Consider the following 19,395-nt stretch of genomic DNA (forward strand, 5'->3'; position numbering starts at 1 on the left):
TCTGATGGATTCAAAGGTAACAAAATTGTGTGTTCTTGAATCTTTGCAAATGTACACATTTTGGTATGGGTTATATATGTAATATATTACATATATAGCCCATACCAAAATATGAATTGTTACAAAAAAATCTATAGGGTTAGTGAATAAATTATAAAAACAGATATTAATTTCGTTCGGCAATCTATTGAGGAGCCATTTATAAATATATTCAAAGCATCTGTTAACCTTAGATAACCTTGAAATTTCGATGAATTAAATATTATGATGAAGACTATGGATCTGTATCTTCTATATCTATCTTTTATAGTGCTATTTGGGTGCTAGTTGCTATTTTACTATTTTATATGCGTAGAAATTAAAACAAATAACTTTAAGTTGCCATTTATGCAAACAAACTATGTAAATGTATGCTTTTTGACAATTTAGTGGAATAACTGAATTTAAATTAATTATATGCAGACCTCAATTGTAAATCGAAAGAATGTTATAATAGCAATAGATTGTGTATTTAAATAGAATAATAGATAATTCCACTCAAATGGTTAAAGGTTATGATGAACAATGACTGCATTAACTGTAATGATTAAATTATACAATGACAAAAAGTTTTTTCCCCACTTTAACATATTTGCTGATACAAATCATCCCTTTATAGACATAGAAATGGCCATAGAATAAATCTCAAAAATGTTGATATTCAGATGAATAGCATCTGTGGTCATCTACAGTATGTTCTGCTAATTCAAACATTGTTTCTGTTATATCTCTTTGTTGTTATTTTATTATATTATAACCTTTATTTTACCAGGAAAAGAAGCACATTGAGATTAGGAATCTCTTTTACAAAAGCAACATTGTGATTGTAACCATAATGATTTATAATAATGATATTAATATTGCCATTTGGTACCACTTTATTTCCTTGTTACATATTTTACATACTTATAACATAGTAATGACAGCAAATTATGCATAATGACACGCAACTAACCCTAAACCAAACCCTAATCCTACCATAACCCTATGAGTATATTTAGTTATTACTCAGTAGCCTACTTAAATGTATAATTACACTGTTACAATGACACCTTAAAATAAATTTCCGTCATCTGTTTCTTACAGATGAACAGCACAGAGTTCACTAGTGGTGACAACGGTGGCTTTTGTCCAATAAAACCCCAGCACATCTCCATCCCTGTGCTCATTTGTCTGACCTTCTTGGTGGGACTCCTGCTCAATGTCTTCAGTCTGTGGGTGTTCACATGCAGGACACCGGTGTGGAAATCTTGCACAGTTCTTCAATTTCATCTAGCTGTCAGTGATGTCATAATATGCCCTATGGGACCATTTATGGCCGTATATTATCATTCTGCTAACTGGCTTTTTGGGAAAGCTCTCTGCCGGCTTAAAGTGGCTTTAGTAACCTTTCACATTTACAGCAGTATTTTGTTTCTCTCTCTAATAAGCATTCACCGCTATGTGGCCGTGGTGCGCTACAATCGAGACTCATACATGAATCGAAAAGACTTTGTCCAGAAACTCTGTGTTGGAGTTTGGCTTTTTGTATTGATTATGGGAGCTGCATTCGCCGCTATTGTAGACACGAGCACTGTGAACAATCACACTTTATGCCTCAGCATTCACCAAGCGCAATATATTGACCTTTATTTCATCGTAAACTTCACTTTCTTTGTTCCTGTATTACTTCTAGCATTCATTGTTTCTGCAATCTGCTACAGTCTTCTGGTGCGCTCGATGTCCCTTCTCGACACTAGCCACGACAATGGACAAGCTATTAAGAACAAATCACGTAAAATGGTGGCTGTTTGTTTGGCAACATTTCTTGCTTATTTCATGCCTATGAATGTAGTGCGCAGTGTGGGTATTGTGATCAAGAAATTCTTCCCCCACAAATGCAGCCTACTTTTGGAAATGGAGACTGCATATTATGTGTCATGGATTGTGGCTGGAGTCAACTGCTGTCTAGATCCTATTATATATTGTTTCAGTTCTCAGAAATTCACGAAAAATGTTCATCTCTCTCTTAGTAGAATAGGCGTGAGACTTGAAACGAGGCATGATGAATCTTTATAAGACTGACCTCATGTTAGCAAGAACAGCACCTCAGATAGCAAGGAAACTGCTGTTTGTGCTCTTAATTATGAGATGTAATATGCAGTAGGCTATGTATGCATTTTGTTTAGAAAATTCTGATGCAGTGAAATTTCATATCTATATGCTTATTATATTTGATGTAATTTAATGCAAATTAAATATTTTATGATTAAGTGCAGCTTATACAAATTTGATTGTTATCGGTTTATTTTTGTCTTGATTGCGCAATGTATAGGCCACATTAGAATAGTTAGATGGAAAAAATTGCCATTTATTATTTAAAGTGTTAATTTTTATCTTAGAATGCCAAGGGTGGAGTTTGGGTTAATGGCTGATGACTAATAAAAGGAAATCCTGTCTTGGTTCCTTTTTGTCACGTACACTGATACTGAAATGTCCAAGTAAAGCCATTTTCTTTCATATAGTCAACTCTGTAGTTTAGAGGGGAGCGTTGCATGACCTGGTAAGTGCTTTGTAGCTTGATATTCATGAAGAGATATATATATATATATATATATATATACAGTATATATGATCAAAATAACACTTTTTTTCCTGCACAGTGGCATTCTTCTAAGATGGACACCTCAGATTCAGTCAGTTTAGTAAACGGCAGCAATGCGAGCAATGGAGACGCATGTACTCCTGAGCCTCAGCACATGTCTCTGGCTGTGATCCTCTGTCTCGTCTATCTGCTGGGCCTCCTGCTCAACGGATTCAGCCTGTGGGTCTTCACCTGTCGCATTCACAAATGGAACACTGGAGCCGTTCTGCAGTTCAATCTTGCTATATCTGACGCCATCATTACTCCACTCACCCCACTGATGGCAGCGTACTTCGCCATGGATAGCAACTGGATTTTTGGGAATTTCGTCTGCCAGCTGAAGATTGCCGTGCTCAGCATCCACTTCAATGGCAGTGTGATCTTCCTCACACTCATTAGCGTTCATCGCTATTTGACCGTGGTTCACTTCAACCGCTCCTCGTTGATGAAAAGGAAGGCTTTCGTGAAGAAGCTGTGTGCTGGGGTTTGGTGCTTTCTGATAATAATGGGCATTGTCTATGGATGGCTGCTTCCTGTAACCACTGAGGAAAATCATGGGCAGTGTCTTACTATTCATCAGACAACATTGACAGATTCTTACTTTATTATTAACTTTGTGATTTTCTTCTTTTGGTGTATTTTACCCTTAATTATATCAGTGTTTTGCTACAGTCGACTGGCGAGCTCAGTGGCCCGCATTAACATCCGTTCTGTTCAGGGTCAATCGGTCAAGACTAAATCCTTGAGGATGATAGGGATATGTCTGGTCATATTTGGCCTTTGCTTTCTTCCTCTCAATGTTGTTCGGACCATCGGAGTAATCGTGAAAAAGTATCACCCTAAAAGATGCAGGCTTCTGTTGCAGTTGCAAACAGCATATTATGCATGCTATGTATTGGCAGGAATCAACTGCTGCTTGGACCCCCTAATCTACTTTTTTGGATCACGTAATTTTATTATAGCAATCAGGAGATCTCTTAGGGTAATAGGGATTAAACGCAATGTCGAAAAGCAAATTGAATCAGAAACATTAAGTCAAAGTGTAAACAGAAATGTCATTTTTACTGTCTCTTAGGGCATTTTAAAGGGGACCTATTATGCAAAATTCACTTTTATATGGTGTTTGAACATAAATGTGTCGGCAGTGTGTGTACACAACCACCCTATAATGGTAAACATCTACCCACTCCTCTTTTATTGAATCCCCATAAATCATAAGCAGTGTCTCAGAACAAGAGTTTGCAGATTGTAGCTTTGTCACAAATGCGTAGGCCACGCCCAAAACTGCTGACGGACTCTACCCTATTAGCATAGACCCCGCCGTGAGTAAGCTGTACACAGTCTGCCATGTTTAGCTCCTCGCCAGAGCATTTAACAGCAAATGTATTTTTATTAAAGCTAATAAGTTATTCAATCAAGAGCAGTGAGTGATTTTCAGTTTTTCTTTTGTTGTTTGATTCATATTAACAGCATATATATATATAGCAGTAGGTACTGTATATTACACTGCTTTCACTTTAATACACAGATCCAATATACACATGCGGGTTTCTTTACTTGCTGTTTAAATTTACAGACATAACCGACTATGTTTATTTGAACTTTGTGTGTTTTTGACATAACCTTGTGTATTTGAGAGTTTAAGCTCAATTAATGAATAACACATGAAAGAGAACTTAGTTTAATACTCACGAGATGTGCCCTCTGACATTCAGCTTTCTGTGCGTATGCTTTGGGTGTGTGTGCTCAGAAAACCATACATCAGAAGTTTAGACTGATATGCATACAGATAATAAACTTTCATGATGATGAAAAATTGCAATGTCATGTGACCGTGACCACGACCGCAATAGAGATGATAATCAAAGTATTGGAGGCATAATCTGTAGGCTCCGCCCTCTTCTGGAAAGCGGGGTGGGGAGCAGCAGCTCATTTGCATTTAAAGATACATGCACGAAAAGCAGCATGCTTTCCTTCCTCTCAAAAATGGTATAATTTTTGGCATTTACAACATGGTATAATAAATGATCTGTGGGGTATTTTGAGCTGAAACTTCACAGACACATTGTGGGGACATCTGAGCTCCTTTTAAAGTCAGCGTTAAACAGAATTTGTGATCATATTTTCATCCCTATTGTAACGTATTTCCAAGTGAAACGGTTTCACGAATGAGGAAAAAATGTAGGGCGGGACTTGCTTTTGTCCATCTGGAATTGATTGGATGAATGTGGTTTTTATTGCTGTGAAAGGTTGTGAAAGGTGAAAGATTGTCCCGCCCTTGTGCCAGTAAGCAGAGAAAACAAAACATATTTCAAAAAGAATCCTTTATCACTGCAAGGATATTTCTGCTAACAACACAGCACTGAACTGAAATGCATTAAAATTCAATTGTAATTGAAAATAAAAAATGTAATTCATGAAGCAATATTTTGAATTGTATAGGGCATGTAAGTGAAACTAAAATAGAAAATCCGATATTTTAGACAGTGAAGCTGTTTTTGTCTCAGTGTTGATGACTGATACAAGATATACAACAATGTTCACTAGCTCAGTGTTGTTGTTTTTTGTGTGTGCAAGACAGGTAGATTTACAAAATAATACAAAGACAAAACAAATAAAACAAAAGAAACGAATATATTGTCTTACATGCAATACAGTCCCTGACAAAAGTCCTGTCGCTTGTGTACAAATTGACCTGAAGTGCCGCTGAAATATATTTTTAATCAATATTTTTTTACAAGAAATGGCTAATTTTAATCCCAACAGCTTTTGTAATAATGTTTCAGTGCAAAACAAAACTGTCAAAAAGTATTCTAAAATTCACAGCTTGGTAAAGCCCATTGAGTCAAAGACAAAGACAAGTGTTGTCGCCTTGTCATATGAGCTTCACCATTGACTAATAATGGATCAATTAGGTCTCAGGTGTGCATAAAAAGAACCCCAGTACACTAGACCTTCACATCAACTGCAACTAGACCTCTGCAAACATGCCTAAGAGTCACCCTGAGACTAAAGTTTTGATTATCAAGAGGCTGAAGACCAGATCCACTGCTGATGTGGCAGACACTTTCAATGTGTCTCAGCGTCAAGTACAGAGGATAAAAAAAAGATTTGAAGAGACTGGAGACGTTTTTGACAAGCCCAGGTCAGGCAGACCCCGCAAGACAACTGCTCGAGAGGACCGTTTGTTGGCTCAAAAATCCAAGGCCAGCCCATTTTCCACTGCAGCAGAGCTCCACGAGACCTGGTCACCTTAAGTCCCTGTCAACCAGAACAGTGTGTCGGATTCTGTCTCGAAATGGCCTCCATGGTCGAATCAGTGCCCAGAAGCCAGCACTAAACAAAAGACAATTGAAAAACCTTGTGGCATTTGCCAAGGCCCACAGCCTGCTAAAAGGATGGACGCTGGAAAAGTGGCAGAAGGTGGATTTTTCAGATGAATCTTCTGTTGAATTACACCACAGTCGCCGCAAATATTGCAGGAGACCTACTGGAGCCCGCATGGATCCGAGATTCACCCAGAAAACTGTGAAGTTTGGTGGCGGAAAAATCATGGTCTGGGGTTACATCCAGTATGGGGGTGTGCGAGAGATCTGCAGGGTGGAAGGCAACATCAATAGTCTAAAATACCAAGAAATCTTAGCTACCTCTTATATTCCCAACCATAAAAGAGGCCAAATTCTGCAGCAGGATGGTGCTCCATCGCATACTTCCATCTCCACATCAAAGTTCCTCAAGGCGAAGAATCAAGATGCTCCAGGATTGGCCAGCCCAGTCACCAGACATGAACATCATTGAGCATATGTGGGGTAGGATGAAAGAGGAAGCATGGAAGATGAAACCAAAGAATATTGATGAACTCTGGGAGGCATGCAAGACTGCTTTCTTTGCTATTCCTGATGACTTCATCAATAAATTGTATGAATCCTTGCCAAACCGCATGGATGCAGTCCATCAATCAAAAAAAAAAAAAAAAGAGAGAGCATAAAGGTCCTTTAGGGCTAGGTTTGACTAAAAGTTCGTTTTTTATTAAACCAATTATATAAAAAAAGATTTATCTTTATATCTAATATTTTTGTTCTTCCAAATAAAATAACTATGTGAAGGAAAAACTCATTAGGGACCAACATATTAAAGCCTGTTTATAGAAAGCATATGTGGGGTAGGATGAAAGAGGAAGCATGGAAGATGAAACCAAAGAATATTGATGAACTCTGGGAGGCATGCAAGACTGCTTTCTTTGCTATTCCTGATGACTTCATCAATAAATTGTATGAATCCTTGCCAAACCGCATGGATGCAGTCCTTCAATCTCATGGAAGTCATACAAGATATTACATTTTGATCTCACAGCACCACTACTTAATTTGCTTACATATTTTTGCATTTGCAGTAAATTTTTTCAATTTCTGTATAGGCGACAACTTTTGTCTTGCCAAAATTTGACCTTTCTGTCTTGATTAAATTATACATTTTTTTTCAGTGAAACTAATTTATTTCAGTGCATTAAACATCATTTGGGAAGGTTTTAGCTTTTCATATGAGCTATTTCTAACACCAATTGATTAATTAAAAGTCAACTTAATAGCAGGTGTTTCTACAAAATAGATACGCGACAAATTTTTTGTCAGGGACTGTATATATTTTTAGAATTCCTTAAAGAAATCAAATGTACATTAATATCTTTCTTGAAAATAAAAAAGGAAGGAATTTTCTTCTAAAATGTACTTGTATGAATGTAAAATTGGGCAAAAAAAATTTAATAAATAAATTATAAACTTAAAATGAGAAGGGTCTCATTTCAGGGAGTCACCAAAAAAATTGGAAAGACATTGGTCAACAAATAAAAAAAAAAAAAAAAAAAGAGAGCATAAAGGTCCTTTAGGGCTAGGTTTGACTAAAAGTTCGTTTTTTATTAAACCAATTATATAAAAAAAGATTTATCTTTATATCTAATATTTTTGTTCTTCCAAATAAAATAACTATGTGAAGGAAAAACTCATTAGGGACCAACATATTAAAGCCTGTTTATAGAAACTATAAGGATAAAGTTAAAGGTATTTTAGAGATGTCAAACAAAAACTGTGAATGAAATTCCAAAGAGGTGTAGGATTTTTTAAAATGCTTTTAAAATACTTTGTCCATTAAATGTTGAGAGTTATTGGATAAGTCCATTAACTCAAATCCCCACATTCCGATCAGCTTTCATAACACTTTTCATATTGTATATTAGAATTCCAACAATATTCTACAAATCTCCACAGGAGCATCCAGTGCCATTGCATGTGAATGGCTCAGGTTTTTTTTTTTTTTTAATATGGCTCAGTGTTTTGGTGAGAACCGCAGGACTCCGAGTGACGTCATGCATCAGGTGCGTGACGTCGGCGGCCACAGGTAGAGCATTTCCTTTATTCCTTGTCAATCAGTTTCGCTCACCCACCTGTTCACGGTGGATAGAGAACAGAATGGGAAAGCTTCAGGAATTCGAAATAACTCTTAACAACAACAAAACGGTTTATAACCCCGGTGAATCCCTCTCTGGAACTCTGAAAATCTCAATTACACAGCCCATACTATGTAAAGGTAGGTAAACCAACGATCGCACACCGCAGCTAACGTTACCCTTTGTGTTTTTACTGGATGTTTAAAAAAAAGTTTCTGAACACGTTTACACTTTAAAGTAAGTTACCATACTTGTGTATCAAATATAAATGTTAGCATACTGGCTGTTTTCCTAGACGCGCGCGAGTTTAGTTGGTTTTGTCTTCGCTCATCGAGGACAGAAACTGGCATCGACTCGAGCGAAACTTGTTGCGGATATATTGACATAGGTTACCAACTAGGGATGGTACCAAAACCTCTTTCCGCTTTCGTTTTAATCGGATAATTTCTCCTAAATATCCGTTTAAAAAAACCGACACATACTGTAGCCTACTTAAGGACATTGACAGTAATATGTTTATAAACAGGCTTAAATGTGTATAATCTCTGTTTCTCGATAACGTGTAAACTAATTGTAGTTTTGAATATAAACAGTGACAGAAAATAAAATATGAAGGCCTTATGTTTAAGTAAAAGTTAGTCACTAGGACCTAAAATAGTGTAAAGAAACATGGTTGTAACGCATGGGCAGCTGCTTTGCGGTGTTTATTGTTTTTCCGAACGCCCTTTGCATATTTATGCCTTAAGCCTTCAGCAGCGAGTCAAATCATTCAGACTTGCTGTAACCATCTTTTAAATGGTTCAACAAAGTAGATTTTCAAATCTGGACTCGGTACCATACATAAAATAGTTTGCTGCTGTACTGGTCAGACTGCTTACAAAAATAAAGTTAGGTATAGGTCTGATATCCTGACACAACTAAGCCTAACACATTCAGTATTACTTATTCTTTACAATATTTTATTAGGACAGTATACATTTGCTCTGATTTCCCAATATATGCACAGGAATGTAAGATGTAGATGTAATTTGTTCTGCCCAGACTTAGACATTTGCGCTGGTCAAGCCATTTTATGGAGTCTTTATTATCAAAATATTGTTGTTGTCATTAATAGAAATTATAAATTTGATAGTAAGTTTCCACTTATACAAATACTTACAGGACAGGACAAGGGCTGGTAATACTCATCAATCCTTGTCCTGTCTTGTCCTGTCCTGTAAGTGGAAACCTACAATCCAATTGATAATTGCACACCACATTCTGCTCTGCATTAATAGTATTGTGGACTTAATAGTTTACTTCTCACATGTCTCTACTGTTAGAATTGCATTGACACAACAGTGAATAATATTATATATAACACCTGTACTGTACATTATACAAAATTACATTACAAAAGTATTACTATGTAGTAATGGTATATGTGCAGAATAGCACGTATTATAAATAAATAACTAGCTATCTGAAAAAAGTACAAGGCTTTGTTACTTGCTGTTCAGTTTCAAAAGCATAGTTCGCATAAATTTAATACGTTTTTCATTGTGCATTGTGCAGGGTATAGCGCTGGCTTGTTTATAAACCCATAAAACTAATATGAAAGTAACCAGCAAAATCTGTTGTCAATAAAGAAAATGCAGCTACTGTTTGACTTGGCCATGGGATCAATATGAAATGTCTCTGTATATATATATATATATATATATATATATATATATATATATATATATATATATATATATATATATATATATATATATATATATATATATATATATATATATATATATATATATATATATATATATGTATGTAGGCCATCCTACATAAACATCAATGTGAACAAAGAAGTATGATTTAAAAGTGCCTTGTTTTAAGAACTGCTGTGGGCTAGGCAAATGTTATAAGACTGAAAATGAGTCAAGTACAGTCAGATGATCATTAAAATAAAATGACAATTAAAAATAGTCACACCTCAACTCAGGCAACTCAGCTTTATTTTATATAGCACCACTAAAAACAACAATTGTTGACCAATGTGCTGTACACTATATCAAATATAATCAAGATTTAACACCATATACAATATAAAAATACATAAAAAAAAAACAGTGAGCACTAGTAAGCAGAGATGTAACACCCTAAAGTAACAGTATCAGATATGCAGTCAGTGCTAGAAATCACGTGATCATGTCAGTGGTTTGGGGCTGGTCTGTTGTTTGAGCTGAGATGTTGATCAAGAGTACTCACCGAACTGGTTCGCTGACATTCCGGTTCAAGGACGACAAGAATAACAATCGCACACAGTCACCATTACAACATCATGGAGAAGTGAAGTCAGAATTTGAAACGATGACTGTTTGAGTGTTTTTGCTTAATTAAATTACTGAAGTAGCTGATTTATTTTTTGACCAGAGCAATGGTTTTGCCCCTTTTTCAGGTGTATTAATAGCAGATTCTTATTTATGTTTGGACAAAAAGTTTCCACCCGCATTATTCTTGAATGTCAGTTTAATAGCACTCTTTAGTAAGTCAGAGTGTCTGATCATAAAATCTCAAGATTCCAAATGTTGTTGTTCACCCAGTTTCTTATAGAGTCTCTTCTGACATATTTCCCATGGTTGCTTATGTATCTGTGGTTACATCTCTGCTTACTAGCACTCAATACGTGTCTGGGGGGTAGAGAAACAGACTGTGAGAGAGACCGAGATAAGGTGGGAGGAGGGGTGAGGATAGAGATAGAATCACAGAGAAACGGACAAATAAAGACTAATATGCCCATATGAAGTGTCTGTATTAATACGCATGTTCATCTCTATATTAATTTCTGGCAGAGGTTTGGGGACACATTGATATTTCAGATTAGGTATGTTATCTCACTATTTTCAGTAGAATTTACATTTTCAGTGGACTAGACAAAATGTTTAATTCATTAGTTTGTGGGGTTTAAAAAAGTAAATAAGGCTATTCTGGGAAAATAGGAATGATATTTATCTGAAGTAACTGTTGTGTTTTTATCGAAGTAAAAAATAAAATAAGCTACATGGTCAATTATTCTGTGTACAAAAGAAAAATTCAATTGCAAAACATTTCTAATTTCCCTTTTGCTAATTTCATCATGCAAGATGTATTTTCTCCCTGAAGAAATGGCTCGAAGGTTGCAGAACCTTTCTTGAGAAATGAGAAGTAAATAAATTTGCTAACCTTATTGCTATGTCTAGACCTCCCCTGTTGACTGCATATGCTTAATGTATGTGTTTTTGTCTGTTACCATGGCAGTCTGAATGTGTTAATGCAATATCCTGCTGGTAAAAGTAAAGGGCAAAATGTGGTCAAATTAAGTTCTCAGTCAGGGAACAATCCTCTCATCTTGGTGCCAGACAATTCCAGTCATCATTTGCTCATTTCAAATAGCTGTTACCAAGAATTCAGTATAACCTCATGCACTGATGCATTTCTTGTCAATTGAAATCATTTTTAGCGTTTTAGAATTGGTGTAGGCACATTTCTTTTAACTGACCTATGTCTTTATTTCATAATCAGCAATCAAAGTGAACTGCCAGGGCTTCTGTGGAGTGACCAGCAAATCAAATGACACAGACTGGACAGAGGAGGAGCAGTACTTCAGCAGCTCAGTCTCAATAGCAGATAAAGGTACACAGGGGTCATGGTCTCGCTCACACATTAAATGGCAGGATGCTTGTTCAAATCCCTTACAGATTCTCCCCATCTGTTTCCCAGGCACTCTGAAAGAGGGCGAGCACAGCTTTCCCTTCAAGTTTCTCTTGCCAGGTATGACACACTTTTATGTAATTGAACTGACCTGTCGCTCTGCATTCCTCCAAGATTCGTTAATCACTGTTTACACTTAACCTCGGCAACAGAACAACAACCAAAAAAAAAAAACAACCCTCAACTTTATATAACTAAATAATACATTTAAAAAGTTTTGTCCTATAGGTGGATATACATACACTACCATTCAAAAGTTTGGGGTCTGTAAGGTTTTTTTTTTTAAATACAGAAATACAGTAAAATACAGTAAAATGGTAAAGTTGTGAAATTATTAAAATTTTACATAGCTGTTTTCTTTATTAATATATTTTAAAAATGTTATTTATTCCTGTGATAGCAGTGTCACAGGATCCTTCAGAAATCATTCTAATATACTGATTTGCTGCTTAAGAAACATTTCTTCTTATCAGAGTTGAAAACAATTTTTTTTCTTATAATTTATTTTTTGATGAAGAGAAAAGAACTGTATTTATTTGAAGTAGAGATATTTTGTAACATTATAAATGTCAATTTAATGCATCCTTGTATAGTGCAAACATTACATATTATTAAATATCAACCCAATATTCAGATTAGATTTATTAAATATACATTTCTTGATACATTTTCTTCATATACACCCCCCCCCCCAAAAAAAAAATAAATAATTTAAAACCCCAAACAAAATAAACTTTTGAACAGTGTGTAGATAAGATATAACAAGCAAATATTTAGTTTGTGATCAATAAAATCTCCAAAGCAGGAATTATGTGATGACCATGATGTTTTTATGAGGGTTTTTTTTCATGAAAGTATTTCCTGTGCAGTCCCACCCTATCCAGCTAAGAGCAGATTTTAAAGGGTTACTTCAGTGATTTAGCATTAGGCTTTGTATCAGTAGAAACCCGATAGTATAGTCAAATTATGGTACTTTCCCCCCTCATATCCCCCTGAGACGAGAGAATTATGCATTTTATTTCTGGAAAAAATCCTCCGATGATGCAAAAATCGTCATTTTGCATCATCAGAGGATTTTTTGGCCAGACGCTAAAAACTAGAGCCAGTAGAAGGAGCTAGTTCTGCATGTTATCAACCCGCCCACAGCGGAGGGATCTCACTCACAGAATGTCAATGGAGCGGTGCGGAGCAAAGTGAGTGTTTCAACTTTTCAATGAGTCCCTATGAAAGTTTAGCTTCCATATGCAATCTGAAAATGCGCCAGACTGGACACGCGCTGAGAATGGAAATGAATGAAGGAAACGCTTACCTCTGCTCTGCTTAGCTCTTACTTCGCTCTCGTGATGAATGAAATCGGACTCCTGCTGCGTTTGTCCCGTGACTTTCGTTCGGCTCACTCACACTTTATTGAAAAGACACGTTCAGTTTTTAACTGTATTGTTATTGTCTAACTGAACAAAATTATTGTATTATTATGAAGATCAAAACGACGGTGGGGCGGTGTAGGGAGTGGCCTTGTAGGGCAGCGAAGCAAGTGCATTCTGGGAGTAGTTGTCTTTCATCCACATGAGACAAAAATACATTTTCTGTCTTTTCTCAGTCACCAAATTCAAAAAAATTCACATTTCTACTACATAAATGACCCAGTTTAAATACACATTCATCTTCCCAGCGCTGAAGTACCCCTTTAAATTTTTCACAGAATACTGGTGCTTATTACGATGTAAATCGTGAATTCTGATAATGTCAATTGTCACACAGCTAGAGGTTTAATTGGATTCCTTATTATTTGTTCATTTAATTCACTCTTCTCACAATGTGAACATAAGACACCCGCAAGCCCATTTGGTTTATCGCTGCTTTTATTGTCTGGAGCTGCTCGGCTGCTATTTGAAACCTCCATCTGCTGTTCCTCTTTTATCTGAGACTCTTCAGCTACACCTAACAGAACAATAGCATTCTTAGAGAAACGTGCCTTCTCGTGCTGCAACGTTGGTTTCTGTGGTTTTTAGCCTTTCGCTAAAAATATTTTAGCTTAATGCAAAATGCACCCTTATAAAACCTTTTACTTGAAACGAACATTGTTGAAATGCAAAAGCCCAAACTTTAGTTGTGAGAAGTCACAAAATTAATTTATTGTTCTTTTGTAGCTGCTGCACCAGCATCATTTGAAGGGCCTTATGGACAGATTATATACAGAGTTCGGGCTTTCATAGAGACGCCTCGTTTTGCAAAAGACTACAAGATAGAGAAGCCATTCTCTATGTTGAACACAGTCAACCTGAATGAAGTACCTGGTATACAGGTATGTGTGCAACACAGACATCCAAAGAAAACAGCCACAAATTTAAATACAATTTTAATTTGATTACTAATATACTACATGATTCATGCTATCTGCTCTGTTATTTAGGGCCAGTGATTTACATTACTATTTGCTTTGTGCAGGAACCTAGCTCTTCATCCATAACCAAGAACTTCTCATACATGCTTGTGAAGAATGGGACAGTGGTTCTGAAAGCTGAGAGTGACATGCGAGGATATATCGCTGGACAGATCATTAAAGTGTCCGCTGAGATTGAAAACAAATCTGAGAAGTCCACAGGCCATGTGGTTGCCAGTCTAATGCAGGTAAGATGACACTAACTACTTGTTAATTGTGTTGTGCTGTCATAGACTGCAAGTGATCTGGATTATGAATCTGATTATAACCATAAACAAGGTAATCTTTTTTAAAAACTCTTTTCTGCATTATATTATGTTTTCACACTGTTTTCAATTAGCTCAAATAATTCAATATAGTGTGTTCCAAACTTGTTAGACCTTCGTTCATCTTCGGAACACAAATGAAGATATTTTTGATGAAATCCGAGAGCTCTCTGACCCCTCCATAGACAGCTATTTAATTACAACTTTCAAGGCCCAGAAAGGTAGTAAAGACAGTTCATTTCGTCCATGTGACTCCAGTGTTTCAACTTTACTTTTATGAAGGGACGAGAATACTTTTTGTGCGCAAAAAACACACAAAACAATTACTTCTAGCCTGTGTCAGACTCTTACGCTGTTGAAGCAGTGTGAACAGTGCAGCGCTTCCTAGTTCTACGGCAGAACAACTCTTGCGCGTGCGTCGTGGTGCTCACGTGAACAGCGTTGGCCAATGATAAGCCGCCGTTCTGGAAGCGCTGCACTTTTTATGCTAGTGTTTAAAAAATGTACCGACTTCAGTACCAAGTCGGTGAGTGTGTGAGCACAATGGCCAATCAGAGGTGTTTACGATTCCGCTCAACAGCGTTCAAAGCGTCACATTTTTTTAATTTCAGTACCAACTTGGTACCGAAGTCAGTACTTTTGACAACACTAGTTTACACTGCGTCAACAGCGTAAGAGTCTGACACAGACTAGAAGAAATTGTTTAATAAAGTCGTTATTTTTGTTTGTTTTTGCGCAAAAAGAGTAATTGATGTAATTAATGACAGAATTTTCATTTCTGGGTGAACTAACACTTTAAGCAGCACAACTTAAAGGGTTATTGTAATCATATTAGAATATTATATTGTAATCATATTAGAAAGATTTGTGAAGGATCATGTGACACTGAAGACCGGAGTAATGACTACTGAAAATTCATTACAAAAATAAATTACTTTTTAAAATATTTTTAAATGGAAAAACTGTATTTAAATTGTAAATATATTTCACAATATTATTCTTGTACTGTATTTTTGATGATCAAATATGTGCAACCTTGGTGAGTAGTACAAGTGATTCAGAAACATTTAAAAAATCTTACCGACCCCAAACTTTTGAATGGTAGTGTACTGTATGTCCGCCCATTATTCAGATGACCAGTGGCGGCTCATAGATTTTAAAATGGAGGAGGCACACTAATTTTAGCGGTCTTGGGATCCTCCAGGATTTCTACTTTAAAATGGCTTTTTTTGGTCACTTTTTTGACACGCATACAGCAAGAAAATATAAATGATAATTTCACTCACCTAGCCTTTCACTTGAAGAAAAAAAAATCCATCCGTGTGTCCTTTTAAATGTCTGTGTTTCAAGAACACGTTTGGCCGTTTAGTGAAGCTGATTACTGTAGTCTATATGTCCTCCATCCTTTAATTTGTAGCTGCTGCTCGAATGGTAAATTTGTTGGTGATCAAATATTTAGTGTCTCTACTCTCCATAAATAAAGTAGTTGGTACATTATCAGCGGGAGCAGTTCAAACTAATATCAAGTAATATACATCTCTACAATGATTGATTGGTTATACCAAGGGAGGCAATAGTCTCCTCTGCAGTGTATTTTTTTTCTTAACACTCTAACTGGGCCGTATAGCCCTGGTGGTTCCAGGAAGATTTGTCTGCAAGGGTACCGTTTAAACAGTTACCTGATAAATATTTTTAAAGTTAGCCCTGGAATTAGTTCAGAAAGTTTTGTATGCAAGGGTTCTGTTTAAATGGCTGACAAATATTACATGACAAATATTTTTAAGTAGTAAAATCGCGAATCTGACTCACCATTTTCTTCCACTCCAGATAGGGGTACCCTGAACTTAGTGAATCAGGTTTTATATATATATATATATATATATATATATATATATATATATATATATATATATATATATATATATATATATATATATATATATATATATATATATATATATATATATATATATATATATATATATATATATATATATATATATATATATATATATATATATATATATATATATATATATATATATATATATATATATATATATATATATATATATATATATATATATATATTTAAATTTCATATGAATGATTTAATTCCTTTTCTGTGTAAAGCACTTTGAATTACTATTGTATATGAAATGTGCTATATAAATAAACTTGCCTTGCCTAACTGCTGAAAGTGAATTACTGATTGGCTCTGGATTTGCCAGCCCCTCCCCATCTCTATTCTCTCAGACTCGCATTAGCAGTTTTCTGAACAGCAGATTCAGCACGTTCGGGGAAGAGCAGCGGTGAAATTACAAACAAGTAGTAGTAGTAGGCTGTGCCTCCCTTGCCTCCTCTGACGTACTGCCACAGATTAGTTGACTGATATGGGTTTATCAATGGTTGTGGTTAAATATGCAGTTACATCTTTGGTCAGTATCATGATATGATATTGCTCATCTTTTAATTTCAGAAAGTAACGTATAATACCAAGAAGCCGACATATGATTTGCGGGCAGTAGCGGAGGTAGAAGGACCTGGGGTTAAGGGTGGAAATAAAACTGTATGGAAAGAGAAGATAATTGTACCTACACTTCATCAGTCCTCCCTGACTGATGGAAACCTCATCCATATCTGCTACTACATTCAGGTGAGTTTTTGCTATGCATATTACGTGAACATAATGTAATGTGATGCAAGTCTTGCTCCATTGTTGAGCATTTAATAACTGGCTGTACATAATCACTTGCAACATGCTTATCAGAGAGATGCATTTTATCAGAAGTTCATGCAAAATATATTTGGTATTTCCTGCTTCCTTCCTCTCAATGACTCTCATTTGCACATTTGTTTCTGCTTTTTCAGGTCTATTTGAAATACCCAGATGCATCATTAACTCTGCCCATTTACATTGGAAATGTTGCAGTGGACCCCAATCGGGCTTCCCCCTCCCGGTCGGTTCCACCCATGCCAGCCCCACGTAACAACCCTGCCACTGCCCCTGCCCCTGCCCCTGCCACTGCCCCTGCCCCTGCTCCTGCCCCTTCTCCTGCTGTTGCTCCCACTGAATCAGCCCTTCCCGGTCTGCCACCACGCATAACCCTCAAAACTGCACCCAAACCTAGACCTCGTAGCTCCTACGTGTCCCCCAGTGCGCCTCCAGCGGATCTGTACCCTGTACTCCCAGGTGTGGCTAACTACAACGGGGAAAGGATAAAGAGTCCCCAGCATGATTCAGGATCCCAGGCTCCAGTGTCCCCTAATGCATTCAGCTACGCTCCTGGACTCAGCTTCAGACAGAGACAGAACACCAACGGCCCATCAGCACTGGCCGTCAGTTCAACCTCCAGCCCTCAAGAAACAAACATGAATCAAATGTCTTCTTCAGCAAGCTTGCCTCCAAACTATACGAGTTCAGCATATCCACATGGTATGAGGAAATCTTTGCATTGAAACATTTGAATAGTTTGTTTATTAGTTATACAATGTGATTCAGCCTTTGGATCACGTCGTATAAAATCTCAATGTGAAACAGGTCTTACTAGAATTTTTATTACTATTATTATATTTCATTGATCATTCAATGTTACCTGATGATTAATTAGATTTTTTTTTTTTTGACAGAACCTCCACCTTCTTATGAAGATAGCTGCGATACATAGGATTGTCCTTTTACCCAACCGAAGGGAGAAAAAAAACAATGAAAACATTCATAACACTCCTGTGACTTCATAATAGATGCAGACCTCAAGCACTTTTGAACCAAATGTGTAAATATACAAATTCTGTGTTCTGATATTAAACCTGATATAATACTTCAGATGTGGTTTGGCAGCTATAATGCCAAACAGTTGGAAATTTCGCTTTTCATTTTTGTCATTGGAAATAAGACCTTCCTTTTGCAAAAGTTATTTTACAACTTGTTTTTAGGAGTTTTATCATGGAAGAGTATTAAGTACTCTTTTACTACTAGACTATCTCTTGTTTTGTACATTTGTGCTTGCAAACACGCAACCTCCAAGGTATATTTGCTTTTATTAGCATGTTCAGACTTTTGTTTGTTCCTGACAAGCTACATAAGGATCCAGTTCTATTTGAAATTGTAACTTTATATATAAATTATGTTTGGATATACCTATCATCCTCATTATACGTGACTACTGAATATATTCAAGTTTTGTTGTATTTAATGATAGTATCCCCCCCAAATACCGTTTTATTGCACACTACTTGATTGTTAAAATGTTTTTGTATTTAAGCAGTGATTTACATTTATATGTAGTGCACAGATTAATAAAATTCTTTTGAAAATCAATGTCATGCATATTAAGACAAATTCATTTTGCAGTTGAATTGCACTAACTGAAAAAAGTTTACTTCTGAACAGTATGTGAATGAATCAATGACGGTGCTTGTGACGTTGATATGAATCTTTGATTCTGATGGCTATATTTATGACTTGTGCAGATTGAAGATGAAGATCAGGAATCTGATCAGAAAGTTAAATCAACAGGATCGTAGAGCTTGCTAATAAGTACGGGAACAATAGTGACGTTTCAATCTGTCATATGTAGGCTACCATAAAGAAGAAATGAGAAATTATTCGGGTGATTATCTTAAGGTGCCAGCTGCTGCACATTGCAGATGTGCATGTTATTATACAATAACGTTCAGGGTGTTTCACTTTAGTTTAGGAATTTCTATAATTTTTCTTTGGACTCAATTTGTTGAGGTTCCACACACAAACAATAATGTCTAAATGTATTATTACAATTTTTTGTGATATACGTGTGATACGTGAATCTTAAATAAAGTGATAAATATTGACATTCAATACTGTCGGTTT

At 36.1% G+C, this 19,395-nt stretch overlaps 3 protein-coding genes across 3 annotated transcripts; all 3 read left to right on the top strand.

The window, feature by feature from the left end:
• Positions 1-1,125: 1,125 nt before the first annotated feature.
• LOC307125421 (P2Y purinoceptor 4) lies at positions 1,126-2,097 on the top strand (the record flags this gene model as incomplete). Its single annotated transcript, XM_079815272.1, has 1 exon — positions 1,126-2,097. One exon carries the CDS (start codon positions 1,126-1,128, stop codon positions 2,095-2,097), a length of 972 nt encoding a protein of 323 aa, XP_079671398.1.
• A 680-nt stretch (positions 2,098-2,777) lies between these two features.
• LOC307125422 (P2Y purinoceptor 4) lies at positions 2,778-3,737 on the top strand (the record flags this gene model as incomplete). Its single annotated transcript, XM_079815273.1, has 1 exon — positions 2,778-3,737. The coding sequence occupies one exon, from the start codon at positions 2,778-2,780 to the stop codon at positions 3,735-3,737; it is 960 nt and encodes a 319-aa protein (XP_079671399.1).
• A 4,304-nt stretch (positions 3,738-8,041) lies between these two features.
• arrdc1a (arrestin domain containing 1a) lies at positions 8,042-19,381 on the top strand. The gene is made up of 8 exons (XM_079815028.1): positions 8,042-8,245; positions 11,646-11,756; positions 11,844-11,894; positions 13,985-14,139; positions 14,283-14,465; positions 17,023-17,199; positions 17,415-17,979; positions 18,174-19,381. The coding sequence occupies exons 1-8, from the start codon at positions 8,128-8,130 to the stop codon at positions 18,209-18,211; spliced, it is 1,398 nt and encodes a 465-aa protein (XP_079671154.1). The 5' UTR covers positions 8,042-8,127; the 3' UTR covers positions 18,212-19,381.
• Positions 19,382-19,395: the final 14 nt, after the last annotated feature.

This window comes from Gobio gobio (assembly GCF_949357685.1).
Source record: "Gobio gobio genome assembly, chromosome: 4".
Taxonomy (NCBI): Eukaryota; Metazoa; Chordata; class Actinopteri; order Cypriniformes; family Gobionidae; genus Gobio; species Gobio gobio.

Bases quoted from the DNA above. Each gene is read 5' to 3' on its own strand.
- arrdc1a (XM_079815028.1), top strand. From the start codon at position 8,128: ATGGGAAAGCTTCAGGAATTCGAAATAACTCTTAACAACAACAAAACG. The intron at 11,895-13,984 runs GTATGACACACT...GTTCTTTTGTAG, and splicing joins CTTCAAGTTTCTCTTGCCAG to CTGCTGCACCAGCATCATTT. The intron at 17,200-17,414 runs GTGAGTTTTTGC...CTGCTTTTTCAG, and splicing joins ATATCTGCTACTACATTCAG to GTCTATTTGAAATACCCAGA.